The sequence below is a fragment of the Mus caroli genome, chromosome 13 (genome assembly GCF_900094665.2).
Source record: "Mus caroli chromosome 13, CAROLI_EIJ_v1.1, whole genome shotgun sequence".
Classification (NCBI taxonomy): domain Eukaryota; kingdom Metazoa; phylum Chordata; class Mammalia; order Rodentia; family Muridae; genus Mus; species Mus caroli.
In genome coordinates this window covers 59,393,328-59,413,049 of record NC_034582.1, presented here as the reverse complement: position 1 = coordinate 59,413,049, position 19,722 = coordinate 59,393,328, and the positions used below count along the sequence as shown (strand labels likewise).

Below are 19,722 nucleotides of genomic sequence, written 5' to 3'. Positions count from 1 at the left end.
TGCATAGATACTTGTCACCAAGTCTGATGACCTGAGTTCAATCCCTTGGATCCATATGGAGAAAAGCAAGAACTGAATGTTTCAGGTTGTTCTCTGAACACCACACGAACATTTACTCATACACACTCACAGACAGAAAAAAAAAAAGGACCCACTTCTTACTCAAAAATCAAGATGCTTTTCTGTATTTATAGACAAGACATCTTGCAATCGCATGCAGGGCACACTGTCAGCATTAACAGAAGAAAGTAAGATTTGAATTTTAAAGTTCCCATAAATTTAAGCCATAATTACATTTTTCACAAGAAAAACCATAAAAATATATCATTTTTGGAAAAATTGGAAAGGATGGATAAACCACACAGAGGATAAATTTTTAAAGTCCCCCCAAACTTGTGACAGCATTTTGGTGCCTCTCCTTACAGGTATGAACGGGGATGTTCAAAACTGGGATTGCATCTGCGTACTGTTTTGTAGCATTAAACTAGAAACACAGAGCTAGAGTGCTGCTTGCCTGGTGGAGGGCTTGTCCATCCCCAGCGTCTTACAAACCAAGCATGTTGGTACACACCGTCATCCAAGCACTCAGAAGTGGGGGAAGGAGGATCAGAAGTTTAGGGTTATCCTCAGGCGCATAGTTAAAAATCCTTACGTCACAAATGTTGTTTCGTTTTCTTTTTTTAAAGATTTATTTATTTATTTTATGTATATGAGCACACTGTAGCTGTACAGATGGTTGTGGGCCTTCATGTGGTTGTTGGGAATTCCACTAAGGATTTCTGCTCACTCTGGTGGACCCCGCCTGCTTTGGTCAGCCCCACTCACTCAGTCCCTGCTCCCTCCGGCCCAAAGATTTATTTATTATTATAAATAAGTACACTATAGTTGTTTCCAGAAGAGGGCCTCTAATCTCATTATGGGTAGTTGTGAGTCACCATATGGTTGCTGGGACTCGAACTCAGGACCTTTGGAAGAGCAGTCAGTGCTCTTACCCACAGAGTCATCTCGCCAGCCCCACAAATGTAGTTTCTTAATGTCTTTAAATTCTAAATAGCCAATGTATGCGTGTGTGCGTGTGCATGTGCATGTGGGTGTGGGTGTGTGCGCGCATGTGCTCACACTTGTGGAGGCCAGTGTCCAATGTCAGGTGTCTTCTGTTACTTTCCATGTTATATTTTGAGCCAGGATCTTTCACTGGAACTGGAGCGCACTGATTCTGCTAGGCTCACTGTCCAGTGAGCTCCAGCAGTGCTAAGATTGTAGATGTGCACTGCCATGTGTTTGTGAGCCACCCAGTGTGGGTGCTGGGAACTGAATTCTGGTCCTCTGCAAGAGCAGCAAGCTCTCTTAATCAATGAGCCAGCTCTCCAGCCCCCAGCTTGCTTGCCTCTGTCCCTCCGTTCCTCTCTCCCTTCTTTTTTGTTTTCATATAGGTACTGGGGATCAGACTTAGGTTCCCATTTTGTGTTATAGACACTGTAGAGACTAGGTCTTCTCCCTAGCTTGCAGCCATTTTCTTTGCTATTGAGTCATATTGCTATGAGCACTCGTGTTAGATATCAATTTGTATGTGTTTCTGTAGGAAGATTTCCTACCTGCTCTCATATCCTTTGCTTTGACTCTTTCTGCCAGTCAACAACGTTGGAATGCTTCCCAGCATTTTCCCAAGCCATTTCCTGAGCACTCCGGGTGAGAGCCAGGTGAGCCTCTGCCCTTTCTATCTGCTTGTCTCTCAGCCAGATAGGAACCCTGGCTTGACTGCCAGAGCTGGGGGTGGGGGTGGGGAGATGGAGGAGATGGGAATTGGGTCAGGCCAGACTCTGCTGCATGGTGACCATCGGGATATCTTTCTTTTCACCTCTGAACTTGACACACAGTCAAATGTGTACCTTTTAATCTCTGCTCTTCTCTGTCCATCAAACACTTCCTAACCATGATACCTTTCTTCTAGGAATCTGTGCTCCACCCAACAAATTTATGACTTCAGTATCACTGGAGCAGCCATCTTTATCTTCCTTCCTAGGTGATAAGATGTAGCCAACTTTCAGTGAGAGGGAGGTTTACATATCAATCAATATCTGGGGGATTAACTCGCCTTAGATACAGAAGCCCATGAACCTTCAGGTTCCTGATAAAATGGCATCATGCTCACTGCCAGGCTGTACATATTTTTCTCCAGGTGACTTATCTCTAATATGATATAAATGTGTGAGAACAGTTGTTAAGCTATAGTGTTTATAGAATAAAGACAGAGCAAGTCAGTACTTGTTCAGTTCAGTTGTGATTATTTTTGGAAAAAAAAAGTTAAATCAAGTGAGTATATTTTAGTAACTAATTTTTTCTTTGAAAATTTTAAGTTTTACTCTAACTTTAAAGTTTGCCATTTGACAACTTCTTAAATGTATCTGTGTGTCTCTGTTCCTCTCGTAGTCCTTCTTACTCTGTCTGGAGCCTTCTTCCCAGTAAATCTCCCTCCTACTTTTATGTCTTCAAATGTTTTAATATTTTTATTATTTCTTGAGAAATATTCACTTTCTCCTTCTTAAGTTCTCCTAGATACATCTAACAACTCCCATCCCTTTCCAACTCTGTGTCTTCTTCTTCGTCTTTATCTTCTTTCTCCTCTTCTTCCTCTTCCTCCTCCTCCTCTTCCTCTTCTTCTTTTTAAAATAACACAGAATCCAATTTGTGCTCACAGACCACTATTGGAATGTGATTGACCTAACAGGACTACCTTCTTTTAAAAAAGCCAATTCTCCCTCTACCAGAAGCCATCGGCTGTCAATAACTCCTCATCTTGCACTGGGGGCTCATTAGCCCTTAACACTCCATGCTACAAACTTGGTTGGCTTCATGTTGTACAGGCAACCACTGCTGTGGGTTCCTGAGTTTGATGGCCATGTTATACCCAGAAGACATTGTCATATCTTATTCTTCTCTTTTAAATGAACTACTGAGTTTTATTAGGATTGCTTGCATGAACAGCCCTTTAGGGTGGACTGCCACTTCCTAGGGCATGGGTAATTTATCAGTGGCTACATTACTGAAAAAAAGAAATGACACTCCCCACCAGCAGCAGCCAGTAGCACCACAGGGAGGTATGGTTTTTGAAGGTTTTTAATCCATAGTTAGTTGAATCCAAGTGTGTGGAGCCTGTGGATGCCCAGGGCTCACTGCATATGGCCTAGACTCTGTGGCTGGAGGCTCTGAAAGTTCAGAGAGGTCAGACTCAAACTGAAGAATTTTTTTTTTAATGTATTGAACAGCCATTGAAGGCGCTTGCTTATGACCCTTTCCATAGTCCCGATCTTTGAGGGGTGTGTATGTGTGTGTGTGTGTGGGGGGGGGGTTGCCTCAATCTGAGCAGGCTTCATGCTTCCATGCCTCAGTTGAGCAGGTGTCCCTCTGGTCCATTTAAGCCCTGTGTCTGCTGCTTGGCCTATGATGCCAGCTGGCCTAGTTTCCTTTCTGTTGCTGTAGTAAAACACTCTGACCAAAAGCAACTTGTGTGTGAGATGGGTTTATTTGGCTTGTACTTCCAGGCTCAATCATTAAGGGAAGTCAGGGCAAGGCTTTGAAATCTTAGAGGAATGCTGCTTGCTGGCTTGCTAACAGGCTCATGTTTGGCTAGCTTTCTTACATATCCCAGGACCACCTGCCTAGAGATAGTTCCACCTGTCATGTGCTGAGTCCTTCCTACATCCACCATGGTCAAGGCAATACATACAGATATGCCCACAGGCCCATCCGACCTGTTCAGTCCTCAATTGAGACTCCTTTATCAGGTGACTCTTGACTGTGTGATGTTGATCGTTAAAACTCACGAGAACACCAGGTCATTGATTCTCAGTCCTACCACACACCCCTCTCCAAGTGTGATCTCTGTTTCACACTTTCTATTTCAAGGTTGTCCTTCTCTTCAGCAGCTTCCATTATCATGCTTCTCTTTGTGTCTGTGTTTGGGTTCCTGTCTGTGCCTTCCTCTTTCCCTCTTTCCACGTGATGATTCTTGTATTCGTGAGGGAGTTACTGTCTGGACCAGGTGTTTTTAGGTTCTTGGTTTCTTGTTCAAAGACACACATGCATACACACACACCAACTGAAGAAGTACAAACAGATTGCAAACTGGCAAGAACTTCTTGAGAAGAAAATAGACAGTGCAGATCATATGGCCAGCACCTTGAGTTGGAGTACTCCAGACCAGTCATGTTTGGGGTTTTTGTTTATGGGGCTAGGAAGAAGAGGAGGTAGTTTCTAAGGGGTATCACCCAGGCAATTCTCAGTTTTGATCAACAGGCTTCAACAATGTCTACCTTTGCTCACTGGATATACTTTTCCCATGATGCATCTGATTTTAATCATATTCATGTTTGATTATACATAGATAGAAGATGGCAAATAGTGCCTTTTCTCCAAACCTTCACCCAGAGGACTGATTTTACTGTGCATGCATCCATAACTGACTTCTGCATCCTAATTATATCTTGGAGCATACCTGCATGGAACTTGTTAAAGGGCTTGTTAAAGAGTTCTATATTCCAATTTGTGGAACAGGGTGTGCTTGCAGCCCAATTCAGTTGAGAGTTCCAGGCTGATAAGTGCATCTCTTAAGAGAGACCTGTGTACATAGCCTAAGCCATGGTTCCAGGTTGTTAAGTCATCACAATGTTTGCCTGCTCTGCTAGCACTTTATTTTCCTGTCTTCTGTAGGCCAGAACCTCTCTCTTGTAATATCTGACTGTTCACCTTTTCATCCTAGACCCCCTGAGGTCACCCTTCTTCCTCCAGCTGGAAATTCAACTTTATCCTCCATGATGAAGAGATTCCTCTCAATAAACCCATATGTAGTTGAAAATGTCCTAAGTAAAAAAAAATTACTCAATGCATCTAACCTCCTGGCCAACCCAGCTCCACACATGGCACACTAGGGGAGCATTTTTCTCAGGGAATAGAGGCTGACTGGGATGTAGTCAAAGGTTCAGTATGGCAGAAGGGCATTATACTACATGCCACCAGCCCTGGAGAAACTACACATTCAAAATCTGAAGCGTGATTTCTACTGTATGTATGCTGATTTTGCTTCATCAGAAGTCAGTCCAATCATCAGAAGCCAGGAACCATCTATCTTCCGCTGAGGCCTATGATATCATTATTTCCTGAATTTTCAAGGCAACTCTCCTGCTGAGGCTGAGACTTACATATAGGTAGGACCATAGAACAGATGCCACTGAGTCTCAGCTAGGAGTAGGAATGTTCAAGAGCACGTGATGGAACCACTGGCATTCAGCTTTAGCCCACTTGATTCTTTGTTAGCATCAACTTCCTGGGGTAATTCTTTGAGGACTGGGCTGACTGTGTCTATTTATTGCAGAATCTCATCCACTGCAACATTACCTCCGTAGTCAAGGTACGTGATGAATATGTGTGCTAAACTCATTAAAATACAGAGGCTGAAACATTCTTTGAATTTAAACTGTTCTTGAGCACAGGCTGGACCTTATCTTTCCCCTGTTGTTAAGAGCAATGCACCCTCTTAACCTCTGAGCCACGTCTTCAGCCCAGTAATTTCTTCTTATTTGTGGTTTAGTTATCTGTGGTCAGCCATGGTCTCAATCTCTTCTTTAAGGAAGAGACTAGAGGCCCCATTCACCTAACTCGTGTTTGTGCTATATCATTATGACTGTTATATTTTATCATTAGTCATTAATCTCTTATGTCTAATTTGTAAGTTAAACTTATGGTAGGTTGTGCTGGTTTCAGGCTTTATACTCCGGATTTTAGAATGTACCTTAGACATACCATTGTTGAGGCTATGTTCTAAGCTCAGCTCAGCAGCTGACTAACTGAACAGCATAGGACACGTTATCCAACCATCCTGAGTTTCCAAGTCTGCATCTGTTATAAGAGTGTTAGAGTGAAAAGCTGGGGAGATGGCTCTGTTAGTTGTCTTGCGGGCATGAGGATTTGAATTCAAACCCCAGGCATGATGATATGTTCCTATAATTCCAGCGACGGTGAGACAGGAGGCAGAGACAGGCAGATCTCCTGAAGCTTGTGAGTCAGCTAGCATGACAAACATGGTGAAGTCCCAGCCAAGGAGAACTCAGCGTGTCTCAAACAAAAGACAGAAGGTTCTGAGGACCCTGAAATCATCCTCTAACTTCACATACATGCCATGCATGACCACCCAGGCCCCTCCCTTTACATAGAGACACGCAAATAGCATTAGCTGAAGCAATGTCTCAGGTATATTGAGCTGTCGAGTCCTTTGCTTTGGGTCAATTGCAGACTCATTTATGCCATGATTCCCTCAAAGCTAGTCCATTTATACCTCTGTGTGAAGAAAAAGAGGGCCTCCCGCCTGGAAAGAGTTTAGAAACTGGTACTGCTTAAGAATGGACTCAGCCGGGTTCCATGTGACATGGTGCGGAGTTAATGCTTCCGTGTGAACAAAATGTTTCCCCTTCCTCTGAGCCCATAGATCCTCCACCACATTGGGCAGCTAATGAGTGAGCTCTGAGCTTTCTGCCTATGCTTACCCCACAGCTGGTCTCTCAGCTCATCCATGAAGTTCACATCTGTATGTGGCAGCCTTGCTGATCTCTCTTGGCAGTCAATAGACCTGCAGGGAGCCGCAAGGTAGAAACTCTGATTTCAGGTTGCTGGGGTGAGTGTGGGTCCAGTTTCAGGGTCTGGAACATAAGATGGCTGAGGAGGACTAGGTTTCAAACATCAAAAGGGGAAGCTGGCTAGCACCCTTCTCCACAGGCAGTTGTTTCAGGTGGATAAGCTCCCTGGCAATAGTTCATCATTGGTTGTTTTTCTGTCAGCACACTGGAATGTTACAGCTTCCTGCTTGGTTATTATCGAGTGCTCATGGGGTTTGTATGCTAAGCAATCTGTGGCTTTTTAAAGCTCCCATCTGATGTGGCTTTAAGGTTTATGTGGTCAACTGTTGTTGAAGCTTATCATTAAAATCGTTTTACATTATTTTAGACATTGATCTTTCAATCTTGGGCTGTTTGATCATCTAGATTTCCTCAAAGGGGATTTGATAACCTTCTGATTCCTTTACTACAGAAGTGCTTTGATTTGAATTTATAAAGTTTTATTTATTATAGACACTAAACTCCCTATGCAACAAAGAAAATAAATGAAAAGTCAGCTTCTAAATATACCATGCACTCGTTAGCCTGGCTGGCGGGAAGCATGACCCACAACTCTTAGTGATTTCAAGGGTGTTGTCTGGCAGCAGTGTGTACAGGCAAGCACATGCTCTTGCTGGTCAAGGGCAGAAGTAGGAGAGAAAGTTTGAGGGACTAGGAAGGTGGGAGAGTTGACTTTAGAGTTAATTTTCTTGTTACTGTGCAAATGGGGGACTTGGCAGGTAAGACCCATGTTTGGATCCCTAGCACCCACATAAAAAGGTTGAGTGTGGCTGTAACTGCAGTGCCAGGGAGCAGGGACAGGGTTTCTGGTGCCTTCTGGCCTCCAACCTAGCAAAAAACAAGTGGGCTCTTGGTTCAGGGAGAGGCCTTGTTTTAAGGGAATAAGGTGAAGAAAGATAAGGAAGACTCCTGGTGTCCTCTGGTTTCTGTGTATATGAGCAAACACTCACACATATATACATACAGACACACACATCCACACACACCTATACACATACATGTGCACACACACATACACACACATACACACACACACAATAAACATATACACATGTGCACACACACACATCCACACCCACCGACCCATACATATCCACACACACACACATACACACACACACACATACACATATGCACACGTGCACACACACATATCAACACATGCACAAACATCCACACATCCACACACACACATATACACATAGACACACATACATGCATGTATACAAATACATACATGCACACATATATACACATGTGCACACACATACACACATACACTTACACACATACATACACATACACACATGCACACATACCTACACACACATATACACACATACATACACATATGCACACACATGCATACACACATGCACACACATAACATGCACACACACATACACACACACACACACACACACAATAGAAGCAACTTGACAGAAGGAAGGATTCCTTTGGCTGTCATCCATTATGGTGGTGGAGGAGGGCACAGTGCATTAGTCCCAGGAAAGCAGCATGGAGGGAGCGTGACACAGCTGGTCATGTTGTGTCCAAAGTAAGGGGCAGAAAGAGAGGAGTGCTGGTGTCTAGGTTCCCTCTCTCCTTTTTATTCAGTTCAGGACTCCAGCCGGGGGGATGGTGCCACATTCTCAGGGTCTGCCTTTCTCAGTTACACATTTCTGGAAACACTCATAGATGTACCCAGATATGGATATTTAGGTGGCTTCAGAGCCTGTTAAACTGAGGATGAAGATTAACCACCACAGACGCTAAATACTGGAAACTTTGGGGAAGGGACTGATGCTGCACAGTGCTGTCTGCATAGCAGATAGTTTGCCCAGTAGTCAAGAGAGCTCCCGTGGGAGACATTGAGGATGATCAAGTGTGTCCAACAAGATGAAAGTGGTGCCCTGGAGAGCGTACCACGCAGTCTAACCTCTCATCCTTCTCTCTTTTCCCTCAGAGGCAGAGGCAGTTTTTACAGAGGTGTGAGTCTTCCTCACTACAGTCTCCCCCTGCTCCCAGCCATAGGAAGACCTCTAGAGACTCTATGGGCCTGGCAGAGAGGCCTGGTGCATGTGATGGTTCAGTGGCAGGAGAGTCTCTAGAAGCTGCTGCAGGGACCCTGGGCAACACAGAAACCGGGACACATTGCCTCTGTGGCTCTTGGTTTCCTTGCTTCCTTTTGCCTCCTTTTGCAGACCTGCCCCGAGTAGGCTGAACTGAGATGTTATATTCTCATTCAGTGTCCCTGCTAGTTCTCAGTTCCACCTCATGGTGGGAAGGATGCCATGGCTGGCATACTTCATACTTCATGCGATGGCTTCACCCCTGTAATAGATCCTGCCACCTTAAGCCAAGGCTTCTGATTCTAGTGCCCTTGTGTCCCAGGAAGGCTTCACAGGGAAGAAGTCAGAGGCTGATGGACAATTTGTCATCTGTTTAGGTTGCTTGCTGCGGCTTCTAGCCAGATTCTCAGGTTGCCAGAATGGCCTCCAAGGTTTGTCAGCAATTTTTAAGGTCACCTAGAAAGATTAAGCTTCTCCAACTTCTTCCAAGGGCCCTGCTCATTGCTACTTAGTTGCTTTGTCAAGGTCTAACCTTGGCCTTTTCTTCTAGATGACACAGCTTGTTCTCAAACACATGGAGTCAAGGTAAGGCCTTTCCCAGAAGCAGTGTGGAGCAATGTGGCTGTCCTGCCTTAGCAGTCATCTTGCTTGGGGACTTAGTAGTGGAGGGTTCATCAAGTTGCTGATTTAGTTGATGGTTAAAACCTGTGAAGACAAAACACTGTGATTATTGGAGAAAAAGAGATCATTCTGGGCCAAGCCAGTTCTTCCCATGTGCATATGTGAAGGTCAATGTTACATGTTTTAAAGGGAGATTAAGAGCAGCCATTTCAAAACACATGGGCTTTAAAAGAAAATTAACTCATGCTGAATACAAAAGAAGCAAGTTGGCCTCAGACCAAGACCATGTCCTTTTTTATTGTGAATTCCATCTTCTGTCAGAATGAGTCCTCTGTTTCCCTAGTAACTGCCCCTCTTTGTCTATCCAATCGTCCACATTTGGGTCACCTTATTACAACAACTGTTAGGGGCTGGTCTTCATCACCTGTTACTCATTAAGAGCAAATAGTTGATAGTTTAATTTTTCTAGAGTAGTAAGGGGGTAGCTTTGTATTCTAATTTGCAGTTTCTTGCTACCCAACTCTGGGCATCTAACTGGGAAGATTAAAGATAATTTCTCCCAGTAACTGAGAGGCTGAGGCAGGAGGATCACCACAAATTCAAGATCAGTCTGGGTTCCATAGTAAGACTGCTGCGGCTAGCCTTGGCCATATAGCAACGTAGATATGTTTCAAAAAATGAAATGAATAAAAAAAATTGAATTTCAAAAGATGTCAGTAAGAGCCCTGAAGAGCATAGGGGTGCCAGAGTGAACACATTGTATCTAGGATGGCTTGCACTATGTGACACATGTCCTTGCTGTGACAGGTTATCCCTGTGAGTCCAAAGGGACCCAGGACATGTGGTTCCACTGAGACCAAGAATCCCTTCCTCCTTTCCTCTTGTCTGAGCCAATTTGCCTTTTTTTTTTTTTTTTTTTTGTAGCTTGGCAGGGAGACCATTTTCCTGTTTGGAGTACCAAGCCCTTTATGCCACAAGACTACAGAGTGACATCACCACACAGTGTCCTCTTTAGGCTTTGGGGAATGTTTCCCTTGCATTTCATGAGCCACAGAAATCCAGAGGGTGGGTTCTGACAGCTCCAGCCCTCGGGTGTCTTTGCTGTGCAATGGAGTGCAGCCTTTGCACCTATGTCTTTCAGGAGGAAAGGCCTCATCTTGAATATTTCTTCAGGCGCAGCCCTTCGTCCCTGGCCTCTTTACAGCCTGTACTCAGCTTCCAAGGTGAGTGACAAGTTACCCAAGTCTCTTCCTTCTTCTTCCAAGCAGGTAGTGACTGTGATACTAGCAGGAACCTGAGGGAGCTGTCTATAAGGCAGGAGGAAGCAAGCTCCAGGACCCTGAGTGTTTTTTTCTCTCACTGCAGGCTTTTGTGTACACATTTTCCAAGGCTCTGAGTGTGGAATACAGAGATAAAGGAATCATTATTCAGGTGAGGTGAACAATCATGGGCCCTCGCAAGTGGGGACCTTGAGTTAGGTGGGTGGTAGTCCATCATCTCTTGCAAAACAGGTTGTGCATGCGAAGATGGACTGGACTGGGCTATTGGGTTCCCCTGACCAAGACCAGGCCAACTGTTGCCTCCACAATCCCTCCTGCTGCTGAGATTTCCGGTGGTTTCCTTCCATTCTGGGTGTTGGATGGAGAGGGGAAGTGAGTATGGATGTGGTTGCTCAAAAAACATGTGAAGGGCTTGCATCATGTAGCTCAACTGGTAGAATGCTTGCCTAGCACACAGAAACTCTGAGTTTCATCCACAGTACTGAATAAAAAATGGATGTGGTGGGGTGGCTGCAGAGATGGCTCAGTGGTTAAGAGCACTGACTATTCTTCCAGAGGTACTAAGTTCAATTCCCAGCAGCCCCATGGTGATGTAATGGGGCCCGATGCCCTCTTCTGGTATGTCTGAAGATAGCTATAGTGTACTTAAATACATAAAATAAATAGTTCTAAAAAAATGGATGTGGTGGTACATGCCTGTGATCTTAAAACATGATATATGGAGGCAGGAAGATCAGGCACTCATGGTGAGCCTTACTACACAGCAAGTTTAAGGCTAGCCCGAGCTACATGAGATATTGGGGGGGGGGGGNGGAATGCTGTGGACCCTTTGCTGCATGGTGCTGTACTAAAATAGACAACGAGGGTTGGTCTGATATTGTTTCCTCTCTGATATGTGGAGAAGTAGCAAAAGGAAGCATTTGACCTCGGCTGGGATGAGGGGAGGGAAAGAGATCGTCCCTAGAGGGGTTGACCTGTGAGGGGTTATGGGCACCCCAACACTCTGGTCTTAGATGGTGGGAGGAGGAACAGGGTCATTATGTGGAGACTGCTTGAACTAACTGAAACAGGTTGTTACTGCCTCCCCTGGGCTGAGCAATGGGACAATCTGAGTGGCAATGATTTACATGTGCCTGCTTTAATTGTACAGTCTGGGAAGGAGGCACTATTAGAGATGGAATGGGCCTACTTGAAATTGTGTGTGTGTGTGTGTGTGTGTGTGTGAGTGTGTGTGTGTGAGTGTGTGTGTGTGTGTGTGTGTGTGTAGGTCCATGTATGAGCAGGTATGTGTGTGTGCATGTGAAAGGAGAGTCTGAAGACAACCTTGCTCTTTCGACAAGGTCACTCATTACCAACTGAATGTCAAGGACTTATCAACTGAATTGACTCTTGCTCCCTTGGTTACGAATTTCATCCCAGTTCTGTGGCATCACACAAGCAATATTGGGTAGGTATTTTGCTTAATCTGTGAGCCTCAGTTTTTCCATCCATGAAATGGGCCTTTATTATCACCTTACTTTTTAGGTTACCATATAATATCTAATAATAAAATATTTACTGAGCCCCTATTTTGGTCACAACGGTGTTTTCTCCACCAAAGTTTAACTATAAAAATGAAAACATTATTATCATTTTCCGCTAGGTTTGGGAATTTTTCTCAAAGGGTAACCCTTTGAGATCCTGGAGGCAGGGAGAGTGTTAGGCATTTGAATCACAGCATTCATTTATGTAAGAACCAGATCAAGTAGACCAGCTGGCAAGTAATTAGATTTAGTTATAAAGCAACATAATTACAAATGAGATGTGATGAAACCAGGAGAGCTAAAATGGATTTTCTCAAAGAATTTTATTATACCTGAGAGAGAATGTAAGCAAATGAGAGAGGTGGGGAGAGAAAGAGAGAGAGAGAGAGAGAGCACAAACGTGTGTGTGTGTGTGAGCGTGTGTGTGTGTGAGTGTGTGTGTGTGTGAGTGTGTGTGTGAGTGTGTGTGTGTGTGTGAGTGTGTGTGTGAGTGTGTGTGAGTGTGTGTCAGTATGTGTGTGAGTGTGTGTGTGTGAGTGTGTGAGTGTGTGTGTGTGTGTGTGTGTGTAGATCAGAAGAGTCAATTTCTTTTTGTAGTATGAGGGTCCCAAGAGAGCACCTTTGACAGCTCTGTTTTTCTGGGTTTTTTTTTTTGCTATTGTTGTGTTTGTTGTATTTTGTTTTGTTTTGTTTCTCTCAATAAAGATTTGAAGGTCTCTGCACCTGCAGCAACATCAGAATAATGGTTTCAAATCCTCCATCAGGTTGCAACATGTTTAGACATGAATCGAAGCACAGCACTGGATGCCCAGAGTGCCATCGGTGTGATGGTTTACATTTCTTACTACCATAGAAAAGATCATGTGTATGATCCTAACTGGAGGTCAGAGAGGGAGCCCAGCTGAGGTGGCTCCAGCTTTGTTTCAGTGTATTAGAACAACACACATAGAACCTCACGCATTTAGCATCGACAGACTTAATATAGGGTACACAATTAAATCTGATTTTAAAAGGCATGTGAATACACTTGTCTGTTGAGTCATAGTTTTACTAGCAGCTCAGTTGGCCTTGAACTTTTAATTCTCCTGCCTCAGCCCTAGGACGATAATAGGTATGTGCCACTGCTCCTGGTTGATTGACTTTCTAGCATAAATCTATTCAATTCAATACTCGGGGTATAATTATGCTGAATGATTATGTTTGTCTGAACTTCAGTTTTGAGTTCCTCTTTTTTTTTTAAGATTTATTTATTTTATTATCTGTAAGTACACTATAGCTGTCTTCAGACACTCCAGAAGAGGGCATCAGATCCCATTAGTGATGGTTGTGAACCACCATGTGGTTGCTGGGATTTGAACTCGGGACCTTTGGAAGAGCAGTCAGTGCTCTTTTTTTTTGTTTGTTTTTTGTTTTTGTTTTTTCGAGATAGGGTTTCTCTGTGTAGCCCTGGCTGTCCTGGAACTCACTTTGTAAACCAGGCTGGCCTTGAACTCCGCCTGCCTCTGCCTCCCAAGAGCTGGGATTAAAGGCATGCGCCGCCACCACCTGGCCAGTTAGTGCTCTTAACCACTGAGCCATCTCTCCAGCCCTCCTCTTTTTTTTTTTTTTTTTTTTTTTCCCAAAGCTGAGGACTGAACCCAGGGCCTTGCTACCACTGAGCTAAATCCCTAACCCTTAAGTTCCTCGTATTTGTGTATGCAGTTCTGGGAATTGAACCAGGACCTCCTGCACACACCCTACTACTAAGCTTACCCAGAGCCCTCCCTGAGCTTCCGCTATAACTTGTCCTGCACCTTTTTTTTTTTTTTTTTCCCCTGAGTCTGGCCATTGCCCTGCATGCTCTGGAGGGCATTTGAGCACCCTGAGATGAGCAGTTAAGGCCTCATCTTGAACAGTCAAATCCCATCTTCTCCAGTTTTGTGCCAGCTTTGGGCCTTTAATCAAGGAGCTTAAAACATTTTCACAGGCAGAAAGGAGCTAGACATGCATGGTGAAACGTGTGTCCATGCTTCAGCCTTTGCTACAGTAGATGGTTGTGTGTCATATATCCTACTTTTCTCTGCAGGTGCTGACCCCTTATTCTATCTCAACCCCAATGACAAAGTACCTCAGTAACAAGATGACCAAGACCGCCGATGAGTTTGTTAAAGAATCCTTGAAATATGTCACGATCGGAGCTGAAACCTGTGGCTGCCTTGCTCATGAAATCATTGTAATTGGTGACCTCTTTTGAAGCAAGGGGAGACAGAGAGGGCTGTATGCTGGCGTCCTGGGCAGGGTGGCGCTGGTTCTTCCGTGCTAGTGGGACAGTCAGTCATTTTCTTTCACAGCAAGCTCACGGGACCAGCATGCTGCAGTACAGCCAGGGTAAAATAGTAAGAGTGGAGGCCTATGTGCTCAGCCTATAAGTAACCCCAAGATTCCACTTCTCCACTTAGAAAGGTTCCACTTAGTGGTTACTGGAAATTCTTTGGTAGGAAAGACAAACACCTGGATCTTTCATGTAGTAGTAGTTCCTGCCTTCCTCGGCTCTGTGTTTCAGTAAAGTTGGGCCTCTAAAGAAGTGTTCATCATTTTTTCCCCTTTCGAATAAACAGGGAAGAAAGCATGGTAAGAAGAATAAAAAGGTACCTTGGAAATGGGGCTTCAGGAAGGAATAGCAAATGACCCAGAGGGCAAAAAATGAGGTATAGCGAGGGGGGTGACACAGAGTGAGTTCTCTTGATTTAACATGTATTTCAGAATGATCAGGATGGCCAAAGGGCACTTAAAGTGACAACTTGGGCCTCTAAGAAGTTCACCTTTGTAAAATATCACAAGACCTTAAACATTAGAACTATACTTGAACTGCCCATAGTAGTCTGGGAAAACAATCCCTAAACGACTGACCCCAGACTGTCTGACATGTCTTTGCTCTGCTCTTCTCACAGATACACATTTTTCTGTTCCAGGCAATAATTCTGAACGGAATCCCTTCCAGAATCTTCTATAGCAGCACCGCTCAAAGATTTCTCCTGACACAATACTCAGATTACCTCAAACGCAACATCAGCAACAGATAGTGGGGGAAGGGGGTGTGTGTGGGGGGGTAGAGTTAGGGTTGGGTGGGGGTAGGGTGAGGTGGGGCTGGAGGGAGAAGGGCATCTAGAGCTCTTCATTGGTAGTAGTGGCCAGAGGGTGATGACCCTTGACCTCCCGAAAGGGAGCCTTCCATGCCAAAGGCACAGTGTGCAGAGATCTTAGGAAAAGCTGGGGTGTAAAGGGTGTGTTTTCTATAAAAGGGAGGCTGGCATCAAGGGAAATGCTGGAAGACCCCCCCCCCAATAATAAATATTCTGAAAAGAAACTGCTGTGCCTCAGAACATTAAGAAGAACCTTACCCAGAGGGTTGCTTTACAGATGTATGTAGAACTTAAAACTCAAACTATACCTGATGCCGATAAACTTTACCAGGATCTCTGTGAGCCCAGAGCACAGTTTCTCAAATATGGTTCCTCACAGGTTCAGGAAACTGAGTTGGGGCAAGTGTTGGGGCAACAACTGGTTCAGGCAAGTCTCTTGACTTCCCACGCACTCTTTATTTCAACAATGAGAGCACCAGGTGTATCTATTTTAATCATGTTACAGTCTATGTAAGAGTATGCTGATAAAGATAAAAGTGCAGAAGGAAGTCTTAAGACATTGCTTTGAGGCTAGAGAAATGCATCTGTGGATGAAGCACTTGACAAGCAAGCACAAAACTCGGGGTTTGAATGCTCACAACCCACACAGAAGCCAGGTAGACTTGGTAGCTTGCCTGTACCTCCAAAACCCAGGACGCTGACAGAGGGAATCCCTGGGGAAGCTGGACAGTTGGACTAGCCAGAACTGGTGATCCCTGAGTTCCATAGGGGACTTACTTCAATAAATAAAGTGGACTGTGATTCAGGAAGATGCTGATGGCTATGGGCACCCACATGCACATTCATGGAATTGCTTGGATGTGCACATGCATATGTGAACACTCATACACATATATACACTCACCATACAAATGAAAAAAAAAAAAACAAACCAAAAACCAAAAACCCAAACACACGATGGTGCACAGCGTCATCTCAGCACTCAAGAGGCAATGGTGGGAACATCTCCACAAGTCTGTGGCTTGACTGGTCTGCATGGCAAGTTCCAGAACAGCTAGTGTTACTGCTCTAGTTGGCAGATACATCTGGATATCAACTTTATTTAAAACATCAGGCAATTTATATTCTGAGGGTTATCAAGGTCATATGAGCAAAGCTCATGTGAGTTTAAACTATATATGGCCACAGGGACAACTTGTGCATGCAAACATTTTTTGAACAACACAAGTAGTAGGAACGGGTATTCCACTGACCCGTCTGGCAGGTCCAGTTATTTGAGGGTCTCAAGGGGACCTTCTCCTAAGAACCAAATTGGGGAGTAGAGAGAGACGAGGGCCTTGTGCAAATAATGACACAGAAACATTCTGAGTAACATCAAAGTTCCACTGTATTAGCCAGGCCCAAGGTTTAAATGCACAAGCAAAAGGGGAAGTGCCTTTCAGCAGGAAGGGTGGGGCAATAGAATTGCACATTCTTTAGGCAGTTACACGCGGAAGCAGGAATTTGGCAGTATCAGAGTACATCTTAAGGTCACGACATCCGGCGTTGACTTAGGGCTGGAACAATCTGTGGTTGTTCTCGGAGTGGTGTGTCGGTGGCCTGCTTTTGACCCCCTTATCTTCTCAGGGGGAGAGGCCCAATTCAGAGATCAGGACAATAGTGTCTTAATAGCTCCCAACATTCCATAGCAAACTTCTATTTATTATACCTGGGAGGGGCACAAAAGCATATTCCTAGAACAAACCCTTGTTTAGAAGGCACAGAAGTCACAAGACTCTGTTTTCTTGAAGTTTTCTCACAAGCTCTCAGAAATCTCACACAGCTTCATCCTTGGACTATGTCTCAACATATAATAAGACTCTGTCTCAAAAGACAATAATACAGCAAAAGAAGTCAACCCACAAAATAAACAAAAATGAATTCTCTAATGCACGATGGGAACGATAGAAATGAGATCTCTGGGTCTCCGATTCGTAAGATGTAGGGACATGGAGGTGATACGTTCTGCCCTAGAGCTAGAGTCTTCGGAATGACCATGTTCTTATATGTCCTGTGGCTGAAGGGGTTAATGGCTGGGACCCAGTTGAGGTTGCTAGCTAGAGCCTCTATGTGGCCTCTGACGGATGTGTGGTCTTCCTCACATCACAGTGGCTGACCTCTAAGCATACCCATTCCAAAGACGACCTCCAGGTTTACTGTCTCCCATAGGTTAGCCTTACAAGTCACAATACACCTTGTCTAACCCACCCCCCCATTTGAGGGTCCTCAAAGCCTACTTCTCCAGCTGGGAGCACTTACCTGGCACAAATGGAATCATAGCTTGCATCTCAGCACTGCAAGCAAGCACATACAATACCTCTCAATTTGGGGGAAGGGAGGGTATAAAAATGTCATAGGAGATATTATCTTGGATCTTCTTTGGAAGACACAATGTGTCACATTAATCTTAGATTCAAGTGTTTGTCCTAACATGCATCAATCCCCTTCATGAGCCAGTGAGGCTTTTTTATTTTTATTTTTTTAATTGAGATAGCTATGGGTGGCATGTAGTCCTGGGTTGTATAAGAAAGCAGACTTATCAAACCATGGAATACAAACTTCCATGGTCTCTGCTTCAGTTCCTCCTCTGATTGCCCTCAGTGACGGGCTGTGGCCTGAGATGTAAGATGAAATACACCCTTTCCTCCCCAAGTTAGCTTTAGCATGAAAATAGAAAAGCACACTGGGGCAGAAATTGGAACCAGGAACATGGGGTACTGCTGCAACAGACCTGGCCACATCTTTTTTATAGAGATTGTGGAAGCATTTGGAACTTTGGGCCAGGGAAACCCTCGAGTGCCTGGGTCTTAACTGTTTTGTGGGAAGTTGGAAGATAATACTGAGAGAAATGCAAACAATGGGGGCCTGGCTCATGAAGTTTCGAGGGGAAGCAAAGATTCTATCGGGGCCATTTATGTGAAATATTTGAACTAAGAATCTGTGGCTTCGAAAGAGTGAAGGTTACCCGTGATCATCTAGGACCAGGGCGACCGGGGCGCGCGATCCTTTCTCCCGAGCACGACGTGACACCAGCCGGGCTTGCAGACTTGACCTTCCACACCCTTGTCCTCTCACAAACGTCTCTTCCAGAGTTCATTCTCGCAGAGCCCAGACTCTTGCTTTGCGTCCACGATGAGCAGCATGATCCAGAACCTACGAGAAGTGATGAAGGTTATGTTCAAAGTTCCCGGTTTTGATAGAGTTTTGGAAAAGGTGACGCTTGTCTCGGCTGCTCCTGAAAAACTAATCTGTGAGATGAAGGTGGACGAGCAGCATACTAATAAGCTGGGTACGCTCCATGGAGGCTTGACAGCAACCTTAGTGGACAGCATCTCGACCATGGCTCTAATGTGCACAGAAAGAGGAGCACCCGGAGTCAGTGTGGACATGAACATAACGTACATGTCACCTGCTAAGATAGGAGAAGAAATAGTGATCACAGCACATATTCTGAAGCAAGGAAAGACACTTGCATTTGCCTCAGTGGATCTGACCAACAAGACCACAGGAAAATTAATAGCATAAGGCAGACACACAAAACACCTGGGGAACTGAGAACAGCGGGAAGACCCGAAGAAGCCCAACAATGCCAAGTATGGTTTGTGAAGAACTTTCTGAAATAAATTATCAAAACCAGAAAAAAAAAAAAGAATCTGTGGCTTCTGGTCAGGTGAGGCTGAAGATTTAGTTATTATTAACAAGAGAAGTGTACCACTGAAGTGAAACCTTTGCATTACTGGACAGTTGATGCTGATTGGCTGGAGCTGAACGACCAGCTGAGATTAATAAGAGATCAGCATAATTGAAGCACCTTCCAGAATTTATTTCCTCAGGGTCAGCACAAAATAAACTCTGGTCCAGGGGACCCAAGGCTGCATTCCAAATTGACATCCGAATCTGGATTGTGTAAGAGTTTCCCTACAGGGTATTACTGGTTTTGACATCATGGAAGCTACAAGCTTGAAGGATGTCATGGAGAGAAGCTAAGGATTGGTATAAGCATAACATTTTCTCAAACTACTTTAATAAGACTTCAAACTCTCCTCTAGCCCACCGCTCAACAGAGGTAGTAGAAGAGAAAAGTTATTAGGACATGAGGGAAGTAGTGAAGAGCAAAAACGTATAATTTTGGGTCTTATAGCATTGTGGTATTTAAGTTCAAGAAATTCAGGGCTAAACGTTGTAAAGAATAGACCCAGGCGGGTCCAGGCACAGCCAGACCCACCCTGTAGCTGGAACATCCAGCCATAAAAGACAAAGAAAAGAATGCAGGAACTGGCCAGGGCAATCAGGACTGACCAAATGGCCATCTGGCAGGATGGCGCCTCCCGGACGGTGCCTCCCTCTAGCCCACCATAAATCATACATTGACCAGGTGTCCTGCTGACCCCGATAAG

At 44.5% G+C, this 19,722-nt stretch overlaps 1 protein-coding gene and 1 pseudogene across 1 annotated transcript in view; both read left to right on the top strand.

Annotated features, from left to right (window-relative positions):
- Hsd17b3 (hydroxysteroid 17-beta dehydrogenase 3) overlaps window positions 1-15,498 on the top strand; it is a 32,002-nt gene extending 16,504 nt beyond the window's left edge. The window contains exons 5-11 of the mRNA XM_021180785.1: window positions 1,633-1,700; window positions 5,372-5,407; window positions 9,291-9,325; window positions 10,503-10,584; window positions 10,727-10,792; window positions 14,230-14,376; window positions 15,116-15,498. Of these exons, the coding sequence (XP_021036444.1) occupies window positions 1,633-1,700; window positions 5,372-5,407; window positions 9,291-9,325; window positions 10,503-10,584; window positions 10,727-10,792; window positions 14,230-14,376; window positions 15,116-15,226 (545 nt within the window). The 3' untranslated portion in view covers window positions 15,227-15,498. The remainder of the gene's footprint in view (window positions 1-1,632; window positions 1,701-5,371; window positions 5,408-9,290; window positions 9,326-10,502; window positions 10,585-10,726; window positions 10,793-14,229; window positions 14,377-15,115) is intronic.
- A 2,859-nt stretch (window positions 15,499-18,357) lies between these two features.
- LOC110308673 lies at window positions 18,358-18,854 on the top strand (annotated as a pseudogene).
- Window positions 18,855-19,722: the final 868 nt, after the last annotated feature.